The 26,932-nt window shown below is 45.4% G+C and overlaps 2 protein-coding genes across 4 annotated transcripts; both read right to left on the bottom strand.

Moving 5' to 3' along the window:
• Window positions 1-6,043: 6,043 nt before the first annotated feature.
• LOC137879097 (SLAIN motif-containing protein 1-like) lies at window positions 6,044-15,990 on the bottom strand. Of its 3 annotated transcripts, none has more exons than XM_068719673.1 (10): window positions 15,215-15,990; window positions 13,833-13,969; window positions 10,943-11,086; window positions 10,736-10,849; window positions 9,767-9,916; window positions 9,371-9,413; window positions 8,868-9,227; window positions 7,693-7,739; window positions 7,258-7,591; window positions 6,044-7,132 (listed from the first exon to the last, which is right to left on the bottom strand). In XM_068719673.1, exons 1-10 carry the CDS (start codon window positions 15,658-15,660, stop codon window positions 7,057-7,059), a joined length of 1,851 nt encoding a protein of 616 aa, XP_068575774.1. In that variant the 5' UTR covers window positions 15,661-15,990; the 3' UTR covers window positions 6,044-7,056. The 3 variants fall into 3 exon arrangements, with proteins under 3 accessions (XP_068575774.1, XP_068575772.1, XP_068575773.1); XM_068719671.1 differs by lacking the exon at window positions 9,371-9,413 and adding an exon at window positions 8,362-8,373 and having other exon boundaries at window positions 7,693-7,842; XM_068719672.1 differs by lacking the exon at window positions 9,371-9,413 and having other exon boundaries at window positions 7,693-7,842.
• A 352-nt stretch (window positions 15,991-16,342) lies between these two features.
• mrps9 (mitochondrial ribosomal protein S9) lies at window positions 16,343-24,347 on the bottom strand. The gene is made up of 11 exons (XM_068719642.1): window positions 24,210-24,347; window positions 23,851-24,033; window positions 21,235-21,297; window positions 20,896-20,926; window positions 20,738-20,817; window positions 18,202-18,287; window positions 18,020-18,095; window positions 17,756-17,924; window positions 17,570-17,678; window positions 16,776-16,945; window positions 16,343-16,627 (listed from the first exon to the last, which is right to left on the bottom strand). Exons 1-11 carry the CDS (start codon window positions 24,306-24,308, stop codon window positions 16,536-16,538), a joined length of 1,158 nt encoding a protein of 385 aa, XP_068575743.1. The 5' UTR covers window positions 24,309-24,347; the 3' UTR covers window positions 16,343-16,535.
• Between the last annotated feature and the right edge of the window lie 2,585 nt (window positions 24,348-26,932).

Raw genomic sequence — 26,932 nt, 5'->3', positions numbered from 1 at the left:
TGTATGATTTCCCTTTATTCCACTCATGTTATGGAGTATTAAAAAAAAAAAAATCACCGTTTAAAACAGAAACCTACGGGTTTATATTTGAAGCATTTCAGTAAAAAGGTTCAAAGGTATTTCTGTTAGTAGATATTATAAATGATCATCTTTTATTTTAACAGTTGTGTAATACAACATTTTATATAATATTTGAAAACGGATGCACAGGTGGCAGCTGTATTTGTCTCCAGAGTTTCTCCACACAGAGAGGTGGACCACATCCCTGAGAGGAAGAGGAGGGAGGAGGACGTCTGGCTGGTTCCAGGTTGAGTAAAGTCACCTCTGAATAAACTCATCAGCCTCAAACATAATGTTCATGTCCCACATCAGACATGAGTTCTACCTCTCCATATCCCAGTACTTGTACCTTCTACTATAAAGATATACATATCTATATATGAGTATATTTACAGTATCGCATTTTAAAACACAATTACATGATTGTACTGTAAGCTGTGTTGGAAGCTGAAATAATACAAATAGTCTGTGTAAGATACACAATATGTATTCATTAGTATTGACGAGAAGAACTTAATTTAGTGAGGAAAGCCAATCAGAGCCAGTTACTGTGGTGTTTTTAATTACCCATATTGGAGTAAAACGGATCTTTTTCTCCTCACAGCAACCTGACATCACATCAGGGAGAGCTCACTGTTTGGGAAATGTCTCATAATCAAGCTTGACAGAGTGAGAAAAGCAAACGCTGAAGGTTTGGAGGTCTCTGACCTACAGTATGGAGGCGTAACCATCCCTCAGTGAGGCCCAGCAGCCTGTGTTTTCACTCAAAGTGAGGCCAGATTCATCTTTCAAACAGACATTATGTCAAACTTCCTGCATTCACACAATCACTGAATGCTTTGTTTGGTCAGAAATTGTGGAAAGTTTCACCAAATAATTTTCTTGTAAATGTGCATTGCACGATTTAGAGAAATAACACTAATTTCCCATTACCACTTGATTTGTCAAACTCTAACTCTAACTGCATTACATGAACAGAGGGAATGTTACGGCCTGTTTCAGTGTACTACTGTTTTACAACAAACTGTGAACCTACCCTTTAATCGCCAAAGCTAAAAATCTATTTTAACATAATTTTCTACTTCTGTTTCCTGCAGGTTGTTGGGATGGTATACTATGACTGTTTTTCACTTTTTTCAACGTGGTATACTATGACTGTTTTCGACATAACATACTATGACCGTTTTTCACTTTTTTCGACAGGCTATACTATGACTGTTTTTCACTTTTTCGACAGGCTATACTATGACCGTTTTTCACTTTTTTCGACAGGCTATACTATGACTGTTTTTAATTTTTTTTTGACACGCTATCGTACAGCCCGTGCCCGCCGGACTGGAAAAACAGTCATAGTATATGAAGGGTTCAGTTATGTTTAGGTCCAAATCCCAAAATGAAACGGTCAAATACGCAAAGAGAAGCGTCAAATGTGTACTTGCATTGGTGGCGCAGGAGGTTTGTTCACGACACGAAAGGGCCCCGTGTCTGGTTCAAGACCTGCTCGGTACCGAGGCATGTGCATAAAATAGGAATCGTAAATAAAATAGGAATAAATGCTAAAATAGGAATAGATGCTAAATTAGTTGCGTAAACAGAATAAATAGCTGCGTAAATAACCCTAAAGGCAAATAAAACAAAGGAGGCATGCGTACAACCAATATAATATGTAAACACAAACCATAAACCATGGAATGAAAGATAGTTAAAGAAGTAAATCTAAAAATAAAAGTAAGTGTAAAAATTAATGAAATTTTATAAATATATTTTTTAAATAAAATTGAATTTTTTAAGGCATATTGTAAATTCTTTGGCTTTTTTACGGCATATTTTTTTCGACATGCTATACTCTGACTTTTTTCAGAGTGATGGTAAGATGTTGGTTCAATCCTGAGCAGCAGTGACTTTTTAAGACCAACACCCTGTTTGTTTAAGGAAACAAACAGTAGAATATCAGAACAAAAGATTTATCATAGAGATTTAAGATTGGTTAGAAACCGTCTACCAACCGCTCTATCTCCCCGCATCGGCCCCCCGGAACACCCTCAAAAATTTTATTTTATTTAAAAAATATTTATAAAATGTCATTAATTTTATTAATTATTATCTTTTATATTTACTTTCTTAACTGTCTTTCATTCCATGGTTTATGTACGTGTTTACATAGTATATTGGCTGTACATTGTTGTTTACCTTATTCACGCAACTATTTGTTGTGTTTACCCAACTACCCAAACGCTCCTCTATCTCCCACACTTACACCTGGTCTCCGGGTGTATTTGTCTTCCCCGCTGAGAGATTTCAGCCAAAAAGTAAAGTACAGCATGTCGTAAAAAATATGCAGTTCATTCCATGGTTTATGTATGTGTTTACATAGTATATTAGTTGTACGCAGACAATTGTTATTTCTTTATTGTTATTTACCTTATTCACGTAATTATTTATTCTGTTTACTCAACTATTTTGGTATTTATTCCTATTTTGGCATCTATTCCTATTTTGGCATCTATTCCTATATTGGCATCTATTCCTATTTTATTTACGGTTGCACATGCATGCCTCAGTACCGAGCAGGTCTTGAACCAGACACGGGGCCCTTTCGTGTCGTGAACAAACCTCCTGCGCCACCAATGCAAGTACACATTTGACGCTTCTCTTTGCGTATTTGACCGTGTCATTTTGGGATTTGGACCAAAAAAAATAACTGCACCTCAGCGGCAAGACAAATACGCCCGGAGAACAGGCATCTGTGTGTCTCCACCGATAGTGCGGAGAGATAGAGGAGCGGTTAGTGAATGGGTGGATGTTGGTTCGAAACTTATGTGGGACCTTTTGGATGAAATTTCTCAGTGAGGAAAGACAAATACGCCCAAAGAACAAAGTAGTTGGTTAGAAGTGATGGCTCTGCCAGATACAAGGGTGGCAAAAGAAGTCGTTGGCTTATGCACCAGGTCACAGGTTCACATCCCAAGCCAGACATATAGAGACATTCTGGAAGTCTTTTATTAGCTGAAAAGGTAATAAGTAGCTTAAGCATAAGTAAGTTAAGTAGCATAAGTAAGTTAAGTAGCATAAGTAAGTTAAGTAAGTTAAGTAGCATAAGTAAGTTAAGTAGCATAAGTAAGTTAAGTAAGTTAAGTAGCATAAGTAAGTTAAGTAGCATAAGTAAGTTAAGTAGCATAAGTAAGTTAAGTAGCATAAGTAAGTTAAGTAAGTTAAGTAGCATAAGTGAGTTAAGTAGCATAAGTAAGTTAAGTAAGTTAAGTAGCATAAGTAAGTTAAGTAGCATAAGTAGCGTAAGTTAAGTAGCATAAGTAAGTTAAGTAGCATAAGTAAGTTAAGTAAGTTAAGTAGCATAAGTGAGTTAAGTAGCATAAGTAGCATAAGTAAGTTAAGTAGCATAAGTAAGTTAAGTAGCATAAGTAAGTTAAGTAAGTTAAGTAGCATAAGTGAGTTAAGTAGCATAAGTAGCATAAGTAAGTTAAGTAGCATAAGTAAGTTAAGTAGCATAAGTAGCGTAAGTTAAGTAGCATAAGTAAGTTAAGTAAGTTAAGTAGCATAAGTAGCATAAGTAAGTTAAGTAGCATAAGTAAGTTAAGTAAGTTAAGTAGCATAAGTAAGTTAAGTAGCATAAGTAAGTTAAGTAGCATAAGTAGCGTAAGTAAGTTAAGTAAGTTAAGTAGCATAAGTAAGTTAAGTAAGTAGCATAAGTTAAGTAGCATAAGTAGCTTACTTTAAAATAAAGTTAGTTAAATTTCAGCCGGTCATCATCTACATTCCCATAACCCCCTGGCTACATCTCTCCGAAACCACAGGTGGGGACTATGCCCCCACCACCACCTCCGCGGTGGCGCACTAGAGACTTAGATAGACGCGTGGGATTCGAACCCACTTAGTCCGTGGCTGCAGGTTGCCTACGCTTGCTGACCCACGAACGCCACCACTACGCTACCGGTCTCTTTCGCATTCTGCACACTTTTCTTCGTGTATTTAACTCTGCGATTGCATGTCAAACCTCAAAACCTTTTGGTACTTATAAGGATCGAACTCCCAATCTCCGAGAGTCCAGCCCTTCCTCCATCGACCTGAGCTATTCCACGCCACACTCTTTAATTGTTTTTGGTCGTATTTAACTCTGCGATTGCATGTCAAACCTCAAAACCTTTCAGTACTTATAAGGTTTGAACTCCCGATCTCTGAGACTCCAGCCCTTCCTCTATCGACCTGAGCTAATTGATACCATGCACTTCAATTGTTTTTGGTCGTATTTGACTCTGCGATTGTGCGTCAATCCTCAAAACCGTTCAGCACTTATAAGGATCGAACCCTCAATCTCTCAGGTTGCGGCTCCTCCACCATCCTCCTGAGCTATGCCACGCCACGATCTTCAATAGTTGTTTGTCGTATTTGACTCTGCGATTGCGCGTCAATCCTCAAAACCCATCACCACTTATAAGGATCGAACCCTCAATCTCTTGGGTTGCGGCACCACCGCCATCCGCCTGAGCTATTCCACTCCATGTTTTTCAAGTGTTGTTTGTTGTATTTGACTCTGTGATTGAGCGTCAATCCTCAAAACCCACTACTTTTTGTTTGATTAATATGAGGTGCAGTACTTGTTGACGTCCAACATTCAAAATTAATGAGTCAAATCCACAAAGAGAACATGTCTCTATGTTTATGCATTGGTGGCACGATAGGTTTGTTCCCAACACAAAAAAGTGCCCGTTTCATCAAAAACAAAAGGATTGCGACATACTATACTATGAGGTGACTAAGTGGAGAGCAGAGCTGTCTATCAATCACAGGGTCAGTGGTTCTATCCCCGGTTCCTGCTCCGCTAGTCTCATGTCAATAACTGAGCAAGGCATTTAACCCTAAAATTGCACCCGTAGCTGTGCCTACGGTGTATAGATACTGAATTGTAAGTAGCTTTGGATAAAAGCAACTGCTAAGTCACTGTAATATTTGACTGTTTTCGACAGGTCATACTATGACCGTTTTTCACTTTTTTTTTTAAAAAACATTTTTAGATTCATTGTGACTTACTATTCCTGAGAATATCATTACCTTTGACGTCCATCGCAATAATCGACCGTAAATCCGCTTAGAAATCCCAGAAAAAAAAGATGCTTCTTAAAACTCAAGAAAACTTCAACGTGATGATTATCTGGAGAGTTTTGAAGTTTTTAAAGTGACCCAATGATGGCTGGATGACAGATCAGGCTATGTTACAGTCTGGAATTTGAATAGATAATTCAGCATATTTAATGGTGCCAATTTTTGAAAATGTATCCAACGCTAACTCGCACACGTGTTAATATTAGACTTCGCACCCAAAGTCCCGATGGGAACCATAGTTCCAAAAACTATTCCTTCTAGAATTCAAATGTATTGACTAATAAGGTCACTTTTGTATATTTAGTTATGAAATAAATTAGTTATTGTATCTCTACTTTTATAGACGGCGAGATCATCGATCTAGTCAAACGGAAGAAACGTTTCAGTTGCATTTTTTTTTTTTTTTAAACCTGGACAGAAATAACACTGTTATTTATAATTTATTTGAGAAATGAATAGAAAGAGTATGTGTGTGTCTCCTTCACAGTGACTGACAGACTGCTGTGCGTTACTTTATATTAGAACACTGCAAATATTCATTCATTCAAAATATGCATTTTATCAATTGAATTATGTATTTATTTACGTGGTCAATTCTGCTAATTCCATTTTTTACAGTTTTATGAAACTAAGAATTGTTTGTTGGAATTTAAAAGCAGTAAGAATAAATTATACTTCTGGTTAAACCGGTTGGGATTTTTTTTTTTTTTATAAAAAGGTGAAATTGTAAACTGTGTCTTGCCAGTCAATATTTCCATAATTCCACCACTAGGTGGCAACATATCTCACACTATTATCACAGTATATTCCACTTGTAATTGCAGGTTCATAGTCAACATAAAGTAGTGAGGGAAAAAAAGTCATCTGTAATTCAGTGTTTTTTTTAATAAAATGTTTCAGTCATTTAGTCCCTCACAGTAACAAAAGTGTCAGGATTTTGTGAAATGTGTCATGGTGACGGTCATTTAAACAAACAAGGGTGCTACATTATGCCGTGTAGAAATGTGAAATCTTCCCAAATAAATAATATCCTTGACTGTTTCCTCCCCTTAAATCAAGAAGATCAAATGTAAAAGAAAGTGCCAACATTAGTACACAGAACATAGAAACTTCAGTGAGTTCAGAGATTTGTACAAAGTGCAACAGGAGCAGACCCCTTTCAGGGCGTTAAACTATTTTAAAGTGTTAATATGCACAGCTTTTATGGTGAGACAATTGTGTAAACGCAGTCAGACATTTTACTTTTGGTCACATTTCAAAATTCAATCATATATAATTATACAATATAGAATTAGCACACTTAATAGTTAGCTTTGTACACAAATACGTACTTTAATGTCTTGTAAAAATTAGACAAAATGTGCCCAAACTCACAGGAACTGATTCATTTTTAGCAGCATCAGTGGCGCTTGTTGCCAGAGGGAAAAACACCTGATTAGTTAAAAAATTTCATTTAAAATAAATATATAAATACATACAGTATTGTGAGGCTTTTTTCATAAAAACTGGCAGCCCTCTTTAGCAGGTTAGTATAACTAGTACCCCACAGCCAGTGGTTTATTGCACAAGGGCAACAGGGAACAACTCCCTCTTGGCACGGACCAAACTGTGTCGAGCAGTCAGTAAAATCAGACCCGACACGCAAACACCCGCACAACCCGTCTTCCCCCAAGACATTCTGCATAGAATTTAATAGATGACAGTTCAGTTGTGGCCCTTTTGAAGAACGTTAAACTATTCTATGCGGGATTTAAGGTTCCAGTTCATTTTTGGTCAAACCCATTCAAATGTCCCCAAGGAAAAGGTTCATGTTGAGGTGCAGTGAGTTACCCCAGCCAGCGGGGTTTCCACTGCACGACAGCACCATTCATCCATTCATCAGTAGCAGCCGTCTCTCCAGGTGCTGTCACGAAGGGCACTGAGGGTGGACAAGCTCTTTGGAGGAGTCAGTAAACTGAGGAAAACAATAAAGGAATGGTCAAATCTAAAGTCAGCCTGATAAGGACAAGTACTCATTTGACAACCTTAATAGGAACGCAAGCAATAACTTATATTTAATCCAGTAATAAAAGGGTTTACCTTCGTGATGGTTGGCCCACCTTGCTCCGGGGGGTGGAGCTTTGGGTGACAACAAAGGAGGCGGGGCGGGGCAGGCTGCTGCGGGGCGCGTTTGTGGTGGAAGCAGGCGTCCCCCCTCCACCTGGAGTCTTACTGAGCATAGGGATGCCACTGACGGCCACGTTACTTCCCCCGCCGGCAATATTCAGACACTGGAGGCTGGTGGGGGTCGGCACGGAGGCAGAGCCCTTGATGGTGGGACTGACGTAGGCGGTGGCCTTCAGTGGTTGCCGTGATAATGAGGAGAAGTTCCCGACGCTCTGGACCCTGTTCTGCAGCTGGCCTGGGGAGGGGACTGGAGACGGATGGGGATAAAAGATGAAATTAGATGCTTTTGCATGTGTATTTCACAATAATAAACGTGAATAAGAAAAACACTTGGAATCAGAGACTCACTGGAGGACTGCAGTCGAGCCAGCCCACTGGACGAATCAAAACTCTGGCTGTTACGAAGCAAACAAGGGGAAGCACTAGGATTGGTTGGACTGGGCACACTAGGCATGCTGGGAGCTCTGACAAGGTTAGGCATGCTCCTTCGCAGCTTATCTGACAGAGACAGACAAACAAACGTCTATGAATGACGTCAACCAATGCAGTAGGGCAGAATGTAATATAATAGACCTGATTACTGTCCTAAACGCCTTAGAAATAAATGTTCTTTTATTACGTCCCTTAAAACGGCACACAAAGCTGGCCGTGATCTCCTTCATCGTAACAACAGGTTCCAGCCCCCTCAGTCAGATATACACTCCTAACCCTAATCCCATCAAACTCTCTCTCGCCCTGAAACGGAAACACACGCCAGTCTGAGGGCTTAAAGAGTGGTTGTACAAGAGGCTTAGACAGAGTTATTATTAAGTGGTAAGGACATCAGTGGGGGTCAGTCCGGGGCGTCGACGCATGATTAGAGAGGAAGGAAATTATGAGAAAGAACATTTAAAAAGGTAATGAATTAATAGGTTTAAATTAGATGTGTTTAAAGTTGGATTGATGTTAACTAAGATATTCTAAATGTTTGCGAGGTTAAAAAGTTATTTTTGAATTTAGTGAAAAACGTAGACTTACTCTCATATTCGGCTGGATGCCGTGATGAAGTTGCCCCCAAATACAATATGCCACGCACGTGTTTGAAAATACAGACATTGATGTTTCACGTACAAAACATATAAACAAAGATATCACTGATTAGTTCCATTGACAGCCGGATATTGCAAAGTTAGCGTGTTTCTACTTTACTTTCACAACACGAAAAATGAAAGCGAGACTCAGAAGAAGTTGCATTTTGAGAAGTGTAGGATCCACCGCTGCATCAACTTTGACCTTTGATTATTTTGATCCGTCTCTTGCAAGTCCCTCAACTTCATGGAAGTGCGATACTAGAATACTTGAGTGTACTAATTGAGTTTTTGGGTGGCAATATTCAGTCTCTTTTTAGCTCGGTGTTGGTCTCCTCCATCGCCTAAGGAGAAATATCTGGCTGTTCCGCTGCCAAATGCTACATCAAATAGCCAATTGGTTTTCTGATTTTGGTGCAGGTGGTGTACAGTAAGGTGTATCAGATCTTTTCTCACCTGATCCTGGTCTGAAGCCATGCTGCTCGACTGCGCAGAGGCTGCCCAGTCCCAGTGGCTGGAGCTGAGGCTGAAAGGCGAACCCGGCGGACGGGTACGGCGGAGTGGAGGGGGTGGAAGGTGGGGTGGACAGGGAACTGGTGCTTCTTCGCCAGTCTCGGATGCTGGAGAAGGTGTGGGAGTGCGGCAGGCGGGTGAGGCGCGGCTGCGGCGGGGGCAGGAGGCCGTAGTCTTCGTCGTCCTCCTCGTCTTCCTCGTCCAGGCCGGGGCCGGCGCTGAGCTGGCTGAGCTGGAAGGTGAAGCTCTGGCTGCGGCGGTTGGCCAGGATGGACGACGTGCTGGCGTAGTCCTGTCTTAGACCTGGGGGAGCGAGACATGAGGTCCAGCGTGCAACACACACACACACACACACACACACACACACACACACACACACACACACACACACACACACACACACACACACACACACACACACACACACACACACAAACAATCATCACCTTCTGGGGTTAATGAAGCTGAAGTAGCGATGAGCTCTGAGATCTGGTGCCATATGTTAAAATATTAGAAAGGAGGGAACAGGAGAGACAGATGGACAGCAGAAGAAGACAATTGGTACACAGAAACTACAAAACACTGAAATAACAGCCAAAATGAAACATGAAATCCATCATCAAATCACTTAGAGATATGTTTTTGTATGCACCGTCTCTGCCCCCACAGTTTGGGTACCAGTGAAATTAAAGACCAATACAGCCAGCATGCAGTGAGACAAAAAGCTCTGCAATTTGGAGTTTTAATTATACACAATTTCTGTTCTGGGGACAGAAATGCTGTCATTAGGCAGAGCCAAAGTACTGCACCGCCCTCCAATCGGAGCCGAGTCAACAACTTACTCTCCTCCTGCAGTCGGGCCATGACCTGGACGTCGGTGAGGTCTTGCAGCTTGTATCCCAGAGTGATGGAGTCGTCCTCCGGCCCCGAAGCACCGAGGTCCCCGTCCATGGACGACTGGGGACTGAGGGCGGAGCGCCGGAGGCTGCGGCCTTTAAAAACGAGAGTCAAACCAGAGAATGAAAACAGTTTGAGTCGCGTCACTTCTCCCCCGCTCGCTTACCACAGAGTCAAAGAAACGAGGCTCAACGACGCTCAGCAATGAGAAGAGCTCTCGAGTCTTCTGAGTGTCATCTACATAAAGATGAAGGATCCAAACTAACGGCTCTGAGAATTACAGTCTAGTGAGGCAGAAACCCTATCAGAGAGGTTATACAACCTCTCCCCGGTTAATGATATTCCTGATATCTGCGCACTGTGCTGTCTGAAATAATCCTTCCCATCATTAGTATTATTCTTATCACTTTTGTCACATTTTGCTCCTAAGTGGTGACGTTTTCTGCACCCTTTATGAGCCTTTCTGGGTCATCTTCCACCCAAATTTCACTCACCTCACTGTATTGGTAGTTCACTGGAACGACTGAAATGCTCCCAACCGTATTAAAAACACTGTGATGGAATTAGGCCTCGAGCTAAAAGGCCACCAGTGAGGCCCTGTGGCTGTAGTCACTACATAGACATTGAACTGACTCCCTCGTTCCCTGCAGCGCTACCCTCTGCTGTGTTTGGAACATTATCTTTTTTCCATCACGAATAATGCACAAAAAGGCCGCGGCACAGTTTTATTTCTGCAGCTGAAACATTGTCAGACTTCCACGAGAACACGGTTGAAGCGATGTGTAAAAAGCTGGTGGCTGACCCACTTCTACACTGAGCGCCTTCACCTGCACATTAATATTCTGATTACAATAACGCATGGAGCATTCAGTTTGATGTTCAGCGTGTACGGGAGAAGCAGCGCTGAGGCTCACTGCGGTTGGCGGGGAGGAACGTGGGAGTCCTCTCAGATACGGGGGAGAGATCCTTCCCTACAGGACTCAGGGTCCGATGGAGGACCGGGTGGAGCGGGGAGGAGAGGGATGGAGCTAAAAGGGGAAGGAGGACAAAAAGAGACATTTGAGATTAATAATACGAATATTTGTCGGAGCAGCTCCAGAGCCCAAAAAGTCCTGAGTTACCGTGTCGTTCAGACGACTGGGGAGTGGAGCAGGGTTTGGCTGAAGGGGAGGAACTGATGGGGGACACTCCGGCCACTCGACTCAAAGGAGGGCCAGGAGAGGAGGTGGGAGACGGGCTGGACAGGGAGCTGCGCCACCTGGTGACTGAGGAGGGAGGGAGTGGGTATACAGGAGGAGAAATCATACCACGTCAGTCTCTTATAAAACATCAGTGTCTTTGTTCAACACCAAGCTTCGGCTTTTCTCCAAATCCTGCATTCAAATAAAAATGAGCCCTGAGGTGCTCATCAACGGGAAATTCATTTTTTACTTTTCTTTTCTTTTTTAATGCAGAGATAAAGTTTGACTGCGCTCGGCACAAACCCGTCTAGTTTAACGTCGTGTAAACAACCGACAGCTCAAGTTTAAATTAAAACGCAGCATTGAGAAGTCTCCTAAACGCTTTCCGTTTTGTTGTTCCTCCACTCATTTAATCAGATTTTACGTTTGCCTCTCAGTGTTGAGACTACACTTCCCATACACCACCTTGCTCCTCCTCACACAGAGAATGTCTCAGTTAAAGCAGTAGAGCAGATTCCCTTTTTTTCAGAATATGAAAGACAATGCGCGCGCGCGCACACACACACACACACACACACACACACACACACACACACACACACACACACACACACACACACACACACACACACACACACACACACACACACACACACACACACACACACACACACACACACACACACACACAATCTTTGAAGAGAGGGCAGTACTGTGCAGCAGTTACCTCACCAGCACTGTGACTGTCACCAACTGCTCTATTCAACAGCTCCACATGTGCTCATCAGCACAGAAGGACAAAGCAGCATTCAACTCAACAGAGCCGCGCGCTCTCACACACACACACACACACACACACACACACACACACACACACACACACACACACACACACACACACACACACACACACACACACACACACACACACACACACACACACACACTTAGATGTAGAGAAGAAACTTCAGCTGGTTTGAAGCACCTGTGATATGAATATCTTGGGAATAAAGATGCATACACCTTATTAAAGCGTGTTAGAGGATGCAGGACGAGGATTTCTCTGCTACCTGTCGATGTGAATAGAAGCCAGTTAAAGCCACGAAAAAGGGGGGGGGGGGTGCATTCCTTTCATGTAAACGGTTTCCATGGCAACGGCTCTCCCTTTTTCTCTCACTGTGGTGGGGGAGAGAGAGGGAAGATCGGAGCGATGCACAGAGCGGTTAGCATGTAGCATGTAGCCTCACCGCCTCTGATGCACCCAGCTGTATAATAAGATAATTCAATAATATTATTTATAGTCTTTAGAAGATATTGTGGAACACCATTACGTGTCACATATTGAATCAAACCATAGTTTTAATCTGGTTACTCCATTCATGTGCATTAACGTGACAACAGCCTGGTGGTTTCATCGTTCCATACAGAGCTCTGATGTCAACCCATCCAACGTCTCTGGGATGAGCTGAGAGCCAGACCTGATCCACATCAGTCAATGCGGGAGCTTTCATGAACCGGCCACCGACTGACGCAACAAAGAGAGCGCTGCAGCACCAACACGATTCTTTAAAAAGACTCCAAAGACTTTATTTTGAAAGTGTTGCAGAGCAGCCTGGCACCAGAGCGCCCCCGCACCACCACCACCTCCTCCTCCTCCCATCAGAGGCCTCAGGCTGCCTGTTCAGCTGAGGCCGTGGGAGCCTTCGCCCCCACACACACACACACACACACACACACACACACACACACACACACACACACACACACACACACACACACACACACACACACACACACACACACACACACACACACACACACACACACACACACACACACACCGCAGTGACTCATCAATCACACCAGGATCTTCTTCAACAGGCTGGATGTGGAGCTCAGCAGCCGCACTGCTGCTGCTGCTCCCTCTTCTTCTGTGGTGCATGATATTATGAAGCGATGCCTGTGACCATGCAAGACACGCGGGTCAGGTGACCCCGGGCCTGATCTGCTTAATGCCACAAGAAGTGGACAGATTACAGTCTGAAGGTCTACCGTCCTGCTGAGGCGCATTAGTCTCAGTGAAGAGATGAAGGAGCGGTATACTTAGAGCTAGTCGCTTTTTAGACATTTCTGACTTTCTAGACTCAATAACAAAATCAATAGCGGCATAATATATCCAAATCTCTTAACTGTCACCGAGTTGCATTGTGGGTAATGTAGATGCCATGTTTTTTCTCTGTTTTTTAGTCGATCTCATCCGTCTGAAACTCAAGACACTGACGTTTATGTTGGTGCCAGACTGCCTCCTTCACAAGTCAGCAAGAGCATCCAGCTATGAAGTCTACATGAGAAACAAGTTAAGAGTTCTTCAAGGCCAACATTTGTGCTGGGAGTCAGTGAGAGAACGCATTTGTTTTCTCTTGGCAAGACACCTAAAAGCCTTAAAATAGCCTGGAGGAGAAACTAATCGGCTGTGGGTGAGTAACAGATATCTAAAAGGAAGACAAACTAACATAAGTAATCAAGAGAAATTAATTAAAATAACACCTAAACAGGCACGCCTAGAGGTGGCAATGAGGCCTAGGTAAAGTGTTGACGAGTCTGAAACATTAAATATTCTCCTAATGCATTTATTTTTCAAGGAAAAGTGACGAATGTGAAGCTCGAAACACCCGGAGACTGAACTCCAGAGACGTTTCCTGCATCGTTCATTAGAGAGAGACTCCTTCACACACACACACACACACACACACACACACACACACACACACACACACACACACACACAGTCCTGTTTCTTTGCGTTGATAAACGGTCTGGGGTCTCGTACCTTGTTCCAGGCGGAGGGACAGAGATCTTCTGGCGGCCTCCACCTCTGATTTGGGACAGTCCAGACCCCGCCGGCACCACTGCAGAGGCGTGAGGGAGTCGCCTCGGGACTCTCTGGCCTTTGAAGACACATACAACCTGGAAAGAGACACAGATTGAAATGCTTCAAATAAAAAAAAAAAAAGGAGAGAGGAAGAAGTCTGCAGCCATGCTAGCAGCTCTGATCTCTTTGATGCCAACATGTGGGTGTTCATGCTTTCCATGCTAATTATCCCGAAAAACAAGTGCCTCATTTGCAAGGTGTTTCTAAAAGCAGGGCTGCATTTCATCACTACTTTGAGCACAGATTAATCAGCCGGTTAGATTATGAGGAAGAGGAGCGGATCAGATAGAAGCCGGCAGCCCTGAACTCTCTCCTCCACTTTCTGCTCTGCGGGAAACACGGAGCGAGCTGAATTATAGATTACAACCTTCCCTGACATCAGGTGACACCTGAAGGGGACACACAACCCCCCCCCCCCCCCCCCCGTTACTATTCCTAGACATGCAACGTGAACACGCCAAATAAGAGATGAACGCCAATGTGCTGCAGTGCAGAATCAGTCACACGCTTTACTCTTCAAAGAGGACTTTGATCTCCAAAATATTAGAAACATCGCCTCTTTAAAACGGAACAGAAACAGACGCCATAACTTCAGAAATGTAGGAATTTATTGTGGGACTGTAACTGTAAATCTCAGCACACAATCACCCAGTTATTACTGGACACACACACACACACACACACACACACACACACACACACACACACACACACACACACACACACACACACACTGCATAGCTGATTAACCTGTAATCTGCAATGATCATTTCAAATATTGTTCATTATTGTTATCAATGTCTTTGATTGAATACATTTGAGTTTCTTCATTGTTGGACTCAAAAACTAAGCAATTTGAAGTTGCCACTTTAAAAAAAAGCTGATTTAATGGGAACTAATGACAATAACTTTTCTTTAATCTCGACTGTTCTCACCTTCCCCCCCTTAGAGCATTTGTCAGGTCACCCTGCAGGTTGAAACATAATGAGCAGAACTTCATCACGTGTGTGTGTGTGTGTGTGTGTGTGTGTGTGTGTGTGTGTGTGTGTGTGTGTGTGTGTGTGTGTGTGTGTGTGTGTGTGTGTGTGTGTGTGTGTGTGTGTGTGCGCGCGCGCGCGTCTTTGTGCAGCAGCAGGCTGGACCGGCTGGTGCATCCAGACACAATGAGGCGATCAGGCGTAATTAACAAGAGGAGCATCGCAAACACACATGCACGCTGGAGCCACGACTTACAGCTACACCGCATAAAGCAACACATGGCTGCACATTACAGTAGTTACCATGTTTCATCAGACTCGTCTGTGCAGCTCAGAGAATCGAAATCCAAAAGTTCCAGCTCATCCAGAACCGACGGCCCGGATCTGTCCTCTTCTTCCTCCTCCTCCTCCTCCTCCTCCTCCTCCTCCGCTCCATCCACGCCCGAGTGGAAATAGTCGAAAGGCTCCTCCGGGGGCGAGAGTGACCCCAAGGACGACCGACGCATCAGGGTTGGCAGCGGGCTGGGTAGACGGTATCCCCCGGCGCCGTCGAGCACGCACGCCGAGGTCGGAGACAGCCCGTGCGGGCCGCCCGAGCAGCTACTCGCCCGGGTCCGCAGCTGCTCGTTCTGCCGCTCCAGTTTGCGGACCAGCTCCTGCAGCTTCTTCACCTCCAACTCGGCGTTCAAGGTGTTGCTGTTGCAGTCCACCTCGGTCATCGCGGCGTGGTTCAGCACCGCCGCCTCCATTTGGATCAGAACAGCACAAACGAAACCTCGCCTCCAATCTTAACGAGAGCCGGAGGACAGGTAGGGCCGAGCTGCTGCTGCGCTCATCCCCCTCACACTGACTCCTATTCCGGTTGTAGTCTGGTGCGCCTGTCTGGACTCCACCCCTCCACCACACACCCCAGCCTGCGCCTCCCTCACCCACTACACCCACTACACCCACTACAGGTAGAATGCACCTGTCAACATTAATTAGCACGTGTCTAAATTAGGACATGGTTTACATTAAACTATTCTCTAATCCTTTTCCCAAGATGTGTTTTGGGGTTTCTAGCAGACGTAGTGCACTCATTCATCAGACCCATTAAATGAATGACCTAATCGCTCCGAACAGATACTTATTTTAGGATAATCAGCACGCATGCGCAACATGTGCATCTGGCGACATCTTGTGGCCGAAGCTGGTTATGACATGATGGAAACCGGCAGGTTCTGAAAAGTTTGGACTGTCAATCGATTAGAAATCTAAATGATAATTTAAGTGTTAAATAATTACATTTAAATAAATAATACATGATTTATTTATGATTCATAAGTATTATGACAAACAACGTTTAATACCGACAAAAGAAAACATCTATAAGAGTTACACCTGCAAGTAATCACAAGCAAAACAAATATATAAATACTAATACCAAGAAAACACGGGAAAAAACGTTGTTTAATATATTGACAAACACATTCATCTTGTTCCTTGACCCACACTTCCATCTGGTGGCTGAAGAGCCTCACTGCAGCAGACTGACAAATGGCGGCCGTGTGTCTGGGAAACACCACCACCAGACGTCGGCCTGAAATGTTTCATATGAAGAGTTCAGGGGAGGCGATCTTCCTCCTCAGCGCTTCTTCCAGGTGAATTTCTTTCGCGCTCCCTCCTGGCCCGGCTTCTTCCTCTCCCTCACTCTGGGGTCGGGGGTCAGCAGACCAGCTGGAAGTTCAAGTTTAGAAACAAGAGACAAAACGGAAACACGGTTGAAGTGCATTGGAACGTACGACGGTTGGAAGCTTTTTTCCTTTAACACATTTGAAGAAGGGATTTAAAAGGAGCACGTAAACACCGCTGAAGTGAGTCCCACCTTGTCTCATGGTCTCCACCTCCCCCTCGGACAGGAAGCCGAGCAGGGCCCGGGACACGGCGAGCCGCAGCGCCCCCGCCTGGCCGGACCGCCCGCCGCCGCTCACGGTGCACTCCAGGTCGAAGCGTCCCAGCATGCCCATGAACTGCAGCGGGAACATCAGCTGCTCTCTGAGAGCGGGACGAAAAGAGGGAAAATGAGCAGGAGTGTGTGCGGTTTAACAGATAGCCTATCAGCTTAGCTCATTTCATGTCCGGTCGGGTGACTTTTTAGACAAACAGAGAGGATCCCAGCACTGTGAAGAGCTTTCTTTAACAATCTCACCACCACATACTACAGAGTGACTTCTGACTCAGCAGGAAAGGGATAAGGTTGTGAGTGTGAGTGTGTGTGTTCTGGATGGCGTCTCAGGCTGAATGGCCTATGGCTGCTGACAAAGTCAATTGTCACCTCTCTGCTCCAATTACAGCTCGTCCTCACACTGCGTGACAACACCAGCTCTGGACATCCACACACACACACACACACACACACACACACACACACACACACACACACACACACACTCTCACTCAACTGTGTAATTAACTTACTAGAAGGAGATAAATAAGAAAACGAGGCGATGCTGTGAAGAGTGAAAAAGCTGCTTTTTAATCTTTTTTTTTTTTTTTTTGAAGGGGAGGACATCACGTCTTGCATTTTAAAGAATCTAGGAATGAGGCAGCCGAGAGCCTGCGATGTGTTAAAAGAAGCTTCATTAGCTCACAGGGGAAACGCCCACGCGGCTCTCCTACCTGTCTTGCAGGACGGGGAAGTAGTGCAGGTAGTCTCTGCCGTTGATGGCGACGCGTCCGGAGCCGCAGTCCGCAAGAACCACAGAGGAGGTGGACGTCTTCCTCCGACCTGAGGGGAGCAACACACCCGTCTGAGGAACATAACGATTACTTTGGTTCGTCGACGACACAGAAGCGCGTATCTACCGTCTGCCGTGCAGAAGGCCACGCCCCTTTCATCTCGCTGCAGCGTCGGCACCATTTGCTTCCTGGACAGGGACTCCAGCGTCCGGCGGTAGCGCAGGACAAAGTCCTCCTCTGTGGCGCAGTAGGGCATGGACAGCAGGCGCTCCATCAGCTGGATGAAGCGACTGTACTGAAGGGAAAACATTTAAACAACGCGTTTCAGCGAGCCGAAACTCAAGAGAAGCGGCGGAGTCAAAAGATGGGAGGAGAAAGAAGACTTCTTACATCGTGAGTGGAGACGGTCTCAACCAGCAGCGCCTCCAGTTCCTCCTTTGTGAGCCACCTGCTGGTGCCCAGAGAGCTGATGGAGACAAGACGCACGGACAATTTCATTTCCCAAAATCATCGGCAAAACATCCTGAAGACACTGACGGTACGTTTCATATCTGACGGGTTCCCCTCCTTACATCTGCTTGGTGTCCTTGGAGAAGAGGCCCTTGGTTCTCAGACGATCTTGGTGCTTCTCTATCTTCAGGGTTTTGCCGTACAACTCCTGTAAAACACACACACACTCTAAAGGACCTATAGTGTTTATATAAATTCATTTATATGTTGTATACTCATGACAACAGAAATGAATAGAAACTGTTCTACTTCACAGTTTCTGGACTGAAGTGACCGACCCGTGTCTGACCTGAAGCGAAGAAAGAAAATCCAGAACACCGAACTAAATAACTGACGGGACAGTCATTAGATCACTCTCGCTGGGAATAACCCGAGGGGGGAGTGTGTCACGGCAGACAGACAGACGGACGGAGGGAGGGAGGGAGGGAGGGAGGGAGGGCATGCCGGTCACGTCCCCGAGGCAGACCCCCCCCCGGTGCCTGGGTGAGAACTCATTTCCCCGTCAATTATTCACCAGATGTTTGTTTAATTCCTTCTTGATAGAGTGTGCCTAATCCGCTGCCACTCCGACCAGCGACAGAGGGGTACCGGAGCAGCAGACGGGGGGGGGGGGGTGAAAAACATTAAGCAAAAACCAATTTTCTTTGCAAAAAAAAAAAGGTGTAATAGAAAATCAGGAAAAAGGAGGAGGCAGGAGGAGAGGAGGGGGGATAAGGGCTTTGCGTTACACGTTTGCAAACACCGGGAACAACAGTGGAGGAATAAGTGGCATGGATTGGCTGCATGACAGAGGAGAGGACCGGTATCTGGATACATTTAAGTCGAGGGTGTTACAGAGACAGACAGCTAGAGCTGCACACGTCCACGGCTTCAGCTCGGAGAGGCTGCAGCGCTCTGGTCGGGTATCTGCTCCTGGACGTGGTGTATGCATTTGATTATGCATGGGGTTAAAAGGGGAGAGGGCGGGGGGGGGGGGGGGGGGGGTGTTTCCAGGTTCCCCGGGGTGGAGGCCATAAAGGGCTCAGTGGAGCAGTGAGCGGGTTAATGTGCCACGCTGGCTGAGCCCGACAACAGCCAGAGGAGAGCAGCCGACCGGGGAGGCTGCTTTACACGCCACTGCCCCCTCCTGGAAGCACTCCTGATGTGTCTGTGTGTGTGTGTGTGTGTGTTTGGGGGGGGGGGGGGGGGGGAACGACGACAGGAAGAGGAAAGGTGGAAGAAGAAGAAGTGTAAAAGGGAGTGATTGAGCCTGCAATCATGCAAACCTGCAGAATGAGCTCTCAGACATGTCTGACATACCTATTTAATCCAACAGCAGGGGGTGCAGACTGTGGCTGCAGGGCACAATGGTGTGTGTGTGTGTGTGTGTGTGTGTGTGTGTGTGTGTGTGTGTGTGTGTGTGTGTGTGTGTGTGTGTGTGTGTGTGTGTGTGTGTGAGAGCTAGAGATCACACCCCGCTCTGTGTTTTTTTTTTAGATACAGACACACGCCTCTCATCTGAGAAACGTCTTTGAACAAGGTCAGCATCACAGTCGAGTGTGACAACAACAAAAGGTGGTGGAGGAAGAAGAGGAGGAGGAGGAGGAGGAGGTCGTCTGCTGAGTTGTGAGGAGCAGTGTGAATGGTGCAGCAGCTCCCCCGTCTCCCCCTCGGTCTCCCCCTCGGCCTCCCCCCAAAATCCCCATGGAGGAGTCCTTCCCCGTGACAAAGCCTGACAAGCCAGACGCGCCACACCTCAAACAGGATTTTGATCCCGGACACAAAAACCCAGAACACATTGTTTCATTCCACCATCTCACACAAGAACACGAGACGCATGTTGTTCTAGTTCATCATTCATACGTTCAGATTACTAAATTAAACGTCCTTTAATCTCGTCACAGGCGCCCGGCGCTGGATTTGTGGCGCCCCCTGTTGGTTCTAAAAAAGGACTAAAGACATTTTTTAAATCAAAACACAATTTATAATCTTACAAACACTTTCCCTCGGCTGCCTGAGTTCTCTCTTTCACCCTTCTGTCCATTCATCTGCCATCGCTGTCTTCACTTTGCTTTAAGGCCGGGTCTGTTCTGCAGCCACTGAAATATAAAAAACATCTGGACCGGGTCTGTTTTTTGTTCAACATCTCACAAGTAAGGACTTTCTATTCACCGGCTCGCCTTTTAACGTCCAAAAGGAAACAGCAGGTATTTAAAAAAATACCGTAAAGAGGACGGTACAATGTCTTTATTACGCATTTCCTTATTTTAAGAGTGTAGTTTTGGCCTAATTTCAGAACAACTTCAGCTCTCTGGAGCTCAGGTAGTCCTTTAAAGCAGACTCCCTCCCTCCGTCTCACCTTCCTCTAATCTCCCACCTCTCTTTCACCCCGGCTCTGTTCAGCTGCAGCTCTCCATGTGGAAAAGAGGATCCGACGTTGGCGCTCCTCGGGGACAGAGCAGCCCTCTCTCAACTCGCTCCGTCTGAATAGGATATGACCCGAGGGTGGGGGAGGCAGGGAGGGGAGGGGAGGGAGAACTAGGGACTCGGGCTGGGTGGAGATTTACCTCCACCTCACCTAAAAACCTGACGGCGCTGCTTTGTGCCGGCGGTACTCACATGCATGAGGGAGAAGTAGGACTGCTTGCCGGTGTAAAACAGGAAGTGGAACGGCCGCCCGTCTGCGCCCCACTGGACAGCTTCAAAGACAGGACAGGAAGCCGGTTCACACAAAACACACAACTGTGTGGACGTTCAGAATGTCACAGATTACACACCTCTCTGCCGTGGAAAAATCTCCTCTGGATGCTGCAAAAGAAATCAGAGATGGAGTCAATACGTCTGAGGGAGCAGCTGGATGTTATTCCCACCAACAGCTAATACCTGCATAGATATTCCTGATATGATCCATATAACACCCAGCATTCATGTCTTTTATGTCATTTGAGTCCCATTATCATTGGTTTGTAATTCGTAGAATAAAACGTTGATGGATATCGGCTTAAATTGACCCACCAGACGTTATACAATGTAAAGAATTTACAGCCTTTAAAGTTAAATGTCAGCCTCACACACTGACAGGAACGTGTCAGTGTGTGAGACCCACACAGACGCACCTTCATGAGCGGCCGGGCTTTCTTCTCAAACAGGCCGGAGGGGAACAGGTACGCTATGCTCCTCTGTTGGTGAGAGGAAGGAAACAAGTGAATAAATAACAGGAAGAGGAAAACGGCAGCTTGAGAGACGCGCCGGCGGCAGATCGTGACAACGCTGACACGTCCGAACAACGGAGGTCACGCCAACGGACGACAGCGACGAGAGGAGGCGCAAGCTGCTAGCGGGTTCACGAAAAGGCGAGCGTGATGTGAGAGAGTGTGTGAGAGTGTGTGTGTGTGTGTGTGTGTGTGTGTGTGTGTGTGTGTGTGTGTGTGTGTGTGTGTGTGTTACTGGAGAGTTAGAGGAGAAAACTAGCAGAAAAAGGCACAAGTTTCTGGCCTAGTTGACAGTGAGCAGAGGACACTGTGGACATCCAACAGTTCACTCCAAGTTCATCGTGTGTGTGTGTGTGTGTGTGTGTGTGTGTGTGTGTGTGTGTGTGTGTGTGTGTGTGTGTGATTAGCAGGGCTACAGATGGCACTGGAAATGTGTGTGTGAGAGAAGAGAGGGAGACAGAAAGTGTGTTGGCCCCGCCACACTCATCAAGACAGTCTGTTCATCTCTTCCCTCCCTCCGTCTCTCCGCTCCTCTTCCTCCTCTTCCTCCCTCTCCGTCGGTTCAATTAGTGAGGCAGCAGGTGCTGCACGGAGGGAACAGGTTGCTGCCTTTAAGGTTGTCAAAACGACAGAAAAGCAGGAAGAAAAGGGCCGGTCGAGAGATGTGTGTGTGTGTGTGTGTGTGTGTGTGTGTGTGTGTGTGTGTGTGTGTGTGTGTGTGTGTGTGTGTGTGTGTGTGTGTGTGTGTGTGTGTGTGTGAGAGAGAGACACAGCAAGAGGAGTTAAAGGGTAAAAAGAAGAGAGGAAAAGGGAAAGACAGGCAGAGAGAAGCAGGGGACAGATGAAGACACACCTGTGTGTCCCCTGAGCCTCAGCACAACATGCCAGAGACCCCCGAGGGGAGACAACGGAGTGACAAGAGGAGGAACGAGTCCAACCGGCTCCAACCGGCACCGGGAAACACTGAGTCCAGTGTTACAGATATGAACGGCACGGTTCATATCTATATATCTATATAGATATATAGATATAAATAGTTTTTAGAATACATGCAGACAATGTTTGGTATTTTGCGTGATAAAGGACATAAATCATGAATTAATCATCTGAGGAGTCTGGACTCTAACCCGGGCGGAGGGATTTATCCGGTCCCTCTCTCCGGTCCTCCCCGATGTTCCCCTTCCCCTCCACACATCCAGGTTCGGGCCGCTAGCCGTCGCTTCGGCTTTCACAGCCCGGAGCCAACGGCTCTCTTCATTACGCGCGAGGGACACCGGGGACCGGACGAGGGGACGCTGGCAAATCGAGCTAAACGGTCGGATCAGCGAGGGCTAATGTGTTGCCAGAATGCGCACGCCTGTGAAGGCGTCGCTAATGTCCCCGACGCAGCGGATTAGCCAGAGGTGGCTCCACCTGCCCGATGCTAACGACGATGATGTGAAGAGACCACACCGCTTCAAAAGCACAACACCTCTCCAGGCTCCTGGTGGTGAATGCTGATGTGAAGAGACTTTGTTTATCTGAGACACAGGAGCTCTTCCTCAGTACAATAAGGCGACAACATGAACAGATGGCCTCTGTCAGATTTCAGCTCCAATTCAAAAGTGACAGCTACAAATCCTGCTCTTTATGAGGCCATAAAAGCAGAACATCCATCCTACTGTGTCACTCAGCTACCAGCCTGTCGGGTCCTACATTACAGTATCAACATTACACATTTCCTGAAACAGCTGCTCACAGTAGATTCTACCAAATGTTACACAAACGGGAGGAAGAAGCGCAACTGGTGGGGCCTATTTTCAGTGGAGGATTAATATCCACAGTCGGTGTTCTGCGAGTACTTCCAGCAGCAGGACGGTGTGTGTGGGATCAATACAGTGTGTGTGTGTGTGTGTGTGTGTGTGTGTGTGTGTGTGTGTGTGTGTGTGTTCATGGTGCCAATAAAAGGAACACGTCACCCACTGCAACACTCCGCTACCAGCTTATTAATGGTGCGTCTGAGTGTGTTTTTAATATGTATATAAACAGAATTTGCACTCTGTACCATATCATTAAGAGAAGCTGCAACAAAGTGCTTATTGAACGATGATTAAATCATGTGAGCAAATGCAACTGTATTAACTATGGATGTTTGCTCATACAACCAAAACAGGAGCGTAGAATGAATGCAGAATGTATTACAGTACATTACAGTCACTCAGTATCTATCTATCTATTTGTCTTTAACCAGGTAAGTCAATGGAGAACCGGTTCATCATTTACAATGACGAGCTGGACGAAAAGGCAGCAACGGGAAGCAAGTCGGTACAAACGAATAAACCATCAATCTCATACAAAAACAACAACATCTTAACATGTACAACATTCACTCCAAAGTCTGTTTCACACCGCTGAAAGAATACAGCTCAAATATTCTCTCTCACACACACACACACACACACACACACACACACACACACACACACACACACACACACACACACAGTCTACCTGACTATGGGTACAGTACGGCACACTCACGTCTACGTCCTCCTGGGTGAAGTTCTCGGGATCCTCTCCCATCATGTTAGCCAGGTGACGCTTCCCGATGTCGAACTCCTCCACCTGCTTCTGGATGAACTCCACCGTGAACTTCTCCGGTCCCGCAGCCGCCAGGTTCTTTCTCTGCAGGGCAGAGCTCACACATATCGGCCTGCTGAGGACCTGAGAACGAGGGAAACGGGGCAGTTATTGTGACGCACGTAACGTTAGCCAAAGGATGCTAACGTGATGCTAGCTCAAGGACGTCAGTGTTCGTCTACTTCAGTCTATTTATACGACTTCCCGTTTGATTTATTAACAGAACTTGTTACTCTACCAAAGATAACATCGCACTTCACCTGTCGACTTAACTGCGACGTCACTGTGTTTAAGCTCGAGCTGCAAATCCCGCATTTTCCGAAAATCGATCCTACGGTTCGCACACAGGACGCCGCCATGTTTGTCTGATCGTGATGACGTCGGGGGCGGAAGTTAGTGTACGTCATAAACAAGTGCCGTGAATTATAAATATTAAAATATTCAGAAAATATAGCCAGAAATCGCCAAAAAATCACTGCTATAAATCTAGTTACATATTCCTTGTTTTATTTTTGCTTTATTAAAACTGTAAATTAATATGTGACGTCGACTTTTATTTTGAAATAAAGCTAACTTAAGCTTTGGCTGCTGTGAATATTGATATATGTATTCATATGTTCTTTATTGAGAATGAAAAGACCAATACCAAACCCTGAGGCATCATGAACATTACTTATGTCTACAGCATAGTGTTTCAAATGACATTGTGTGTTTTATATAACAATGTGGGGAAAAAAATGTAAAGATGTATTCAAGTGAAATGTGTATAAAACATCTTTAGAACAATACATGGACAGAAATAGCACAACAATGAAGAAGAGAATGAACTGGGTAATCCAAGCCACATTACAGCAGACCACACAGTTGCCAAATCTGCCTAAAATGACAAATGAGTAAAGGACAGAGACTTTAAACACAATTGAGCACTGTGATGTATTTGTTGCTTCAATCACATCACATCACAGTGTCAGACTCATTGAAACCGTGTGTTTTTCAGCAAGATCACGGAAATTCAAAACATGCTGACCACATGTTGCAGCTAAGAGCAAAATCTGCAGAGATCCAGCACGCCACAACTACCCTACAACAGCCCTGCGTCATACCAAGTCCTACCAACACACAACTGTGTGAAACCACTTTGACCCCAGAGACCCAATAACACTGCGCTTGTACGGCTCTGCCCTGTCCGGTTTAATGCGAACTGCACGTGAGCACCATCTGTCTTCCATGTAAAAAAAAATCACTGACAATAGCCGGGGTACTGTAAGTGTCACGCCACGGGATTTAAAGCAGCCGATCCACATGAGTTATCAGAAATAACACAATGAAAAATGCTCAGTCACCGTCTGCCAAACACGTTGGCAAGGCTACACATAAAACAGATTGTTTTGCATATGTGGTGCGGTCGGTGCCGGGCAGTGCAGACATGGATTAGCACAACGTTTTGTGTGGATTTCTTGGATAAATGAGCTCAAGCTGCCACCTTCGCCAAACTTCTCTTCAATCCTCCGTGGAACGGTCGAGGGCTGTTCATAGCTCAAAGAGCAACACATCTTCTGCACGACCGCAGGTTTCCCATTCATGATGCTGCAGCAGAAGATCAGGTGCTTTTTTCTTTTTCGTTTGCCTCCATGTCATCATGCTTTCTCTGTACGTCTGAGTCAATGATGCTCAGAAGAAGTGGGGAAATATTTCAGTCTGACGTTCGTGTTTGATTTGTCACCCTCTGAATTTAGTTGGTCAGAAGTAATCATTAAAATAAGACTAGAAACGTTTTTTATTTGCATCCAAAATACACCTAAATGTGTGTTTTGGATGTTTTCTTTCCACTTGCATGAAAAAAAAAAGAAGAATATACACCTTATACATCTTGCATATATACCTTTGTTCTCTGTTGTTGTCCATTAAACTAAACTCTTGTAATATCTGACATGAAAAGATGTCGGTTATGAGCTGAATTACAACTCACAAACTGACGCCGTATCTCCAAATCTGGTCATTTTACAATTACATATATGTTTGCCAATTACAATGCATGCAAATAACTCGAAATAACTTGAGTTGAGCTCCAGTTGTTGTGCTTCTTTCCCTCTCAGTGTGTGTGTGTGTGTGTGTGTGTGTGTGTGTTTTGGACACAGTAGCATGCTGTGTTTACAGATCAATGCTGTGTGTCTTCACTTAGATTACTTTGATAGAGTTGGAACAGGAACACGGGGAGATTAATCAAAGTGAAGGGGCACTGACATCCCGGCCCGTGCCAGTCGATACGGCAGCGTGGTTAATTTGCCCTGAGGAGGGCTGTCGTCGGCCAGATGATAAACAGTGTTTGCCCCGTTTTTTTTTAGCCACAAGCGTGCTGCTCACTAAGAAAAATAGTTTCGACCCACGCTCTCTAATTTACAGTGGGGGGTGAAGAGGTGGGTCATTAATCATCCTTCTGCTGTGGCCCGTCTCTGACAGGCGAGCCACCGTGGGTGGATTGGGTGGAGATGTTCGCTTGGTGAGCTCACTGTGGACTCGGGTAAACCCTGCATCTTACTGTAGGAGCTTGACACTGCGACGCATTCATTTCACAAGTCACTTTTTTTGTCTAGCTAAAAGGACGCACTTCGATAATGAGAACCAAACATCGGCAGGTGCGTGTGAAAACGATGGATTCGCAGTGAAAACAGTGCTATGACGTCAGAGTAAAGGGATTTGATTTAGGAACCTTATGGGCGTCTGTTTCCATGCTTGGCGTGTGCCATCGATGCTTCATATGAGGCTGCAGCTCCGTGCCAGGCGTTAGAGCGCTGGCTCTCACACAACTGTTTCCACAGACCTCCATATGGACAACAGGGGCTCCAGCACCGTCTTGAAAAGGAAAACCCCACGATAGGCGACATTGACCTCCTCTCAAATGTGCCCCATCCGCAGACTGAGTAGCCTCCTTTCAATTGTGGCTAAAACAGAGATGGAGCAAGAAATTAATGGAGGATATCAC

The sequence above is a fragment of the Cebidichthys violaceus genome, unplaced genomic scaffold, assembly GCF_023349555.1.
Source record: "Cebidichthys violaceus isolate CVI_PGR_0920_01 unplaced genomic scaffold, fCebVio1.0.p SCAF_24, whole genome shotgun sequence".
Classification (NCBI taxonomy): domain Eukaryota; kingdom Metazoa; phylum Chordata; class Actinopteri; order Perciformes; family Stichaeidae; genus Cebidichthys; species Cebidichthys violaceus.
The sequence above is the reverse complement of the archived record's forward strand: the minus strand, read 5'-3'. Positions and strand labels throughout refer to the sequence as shown.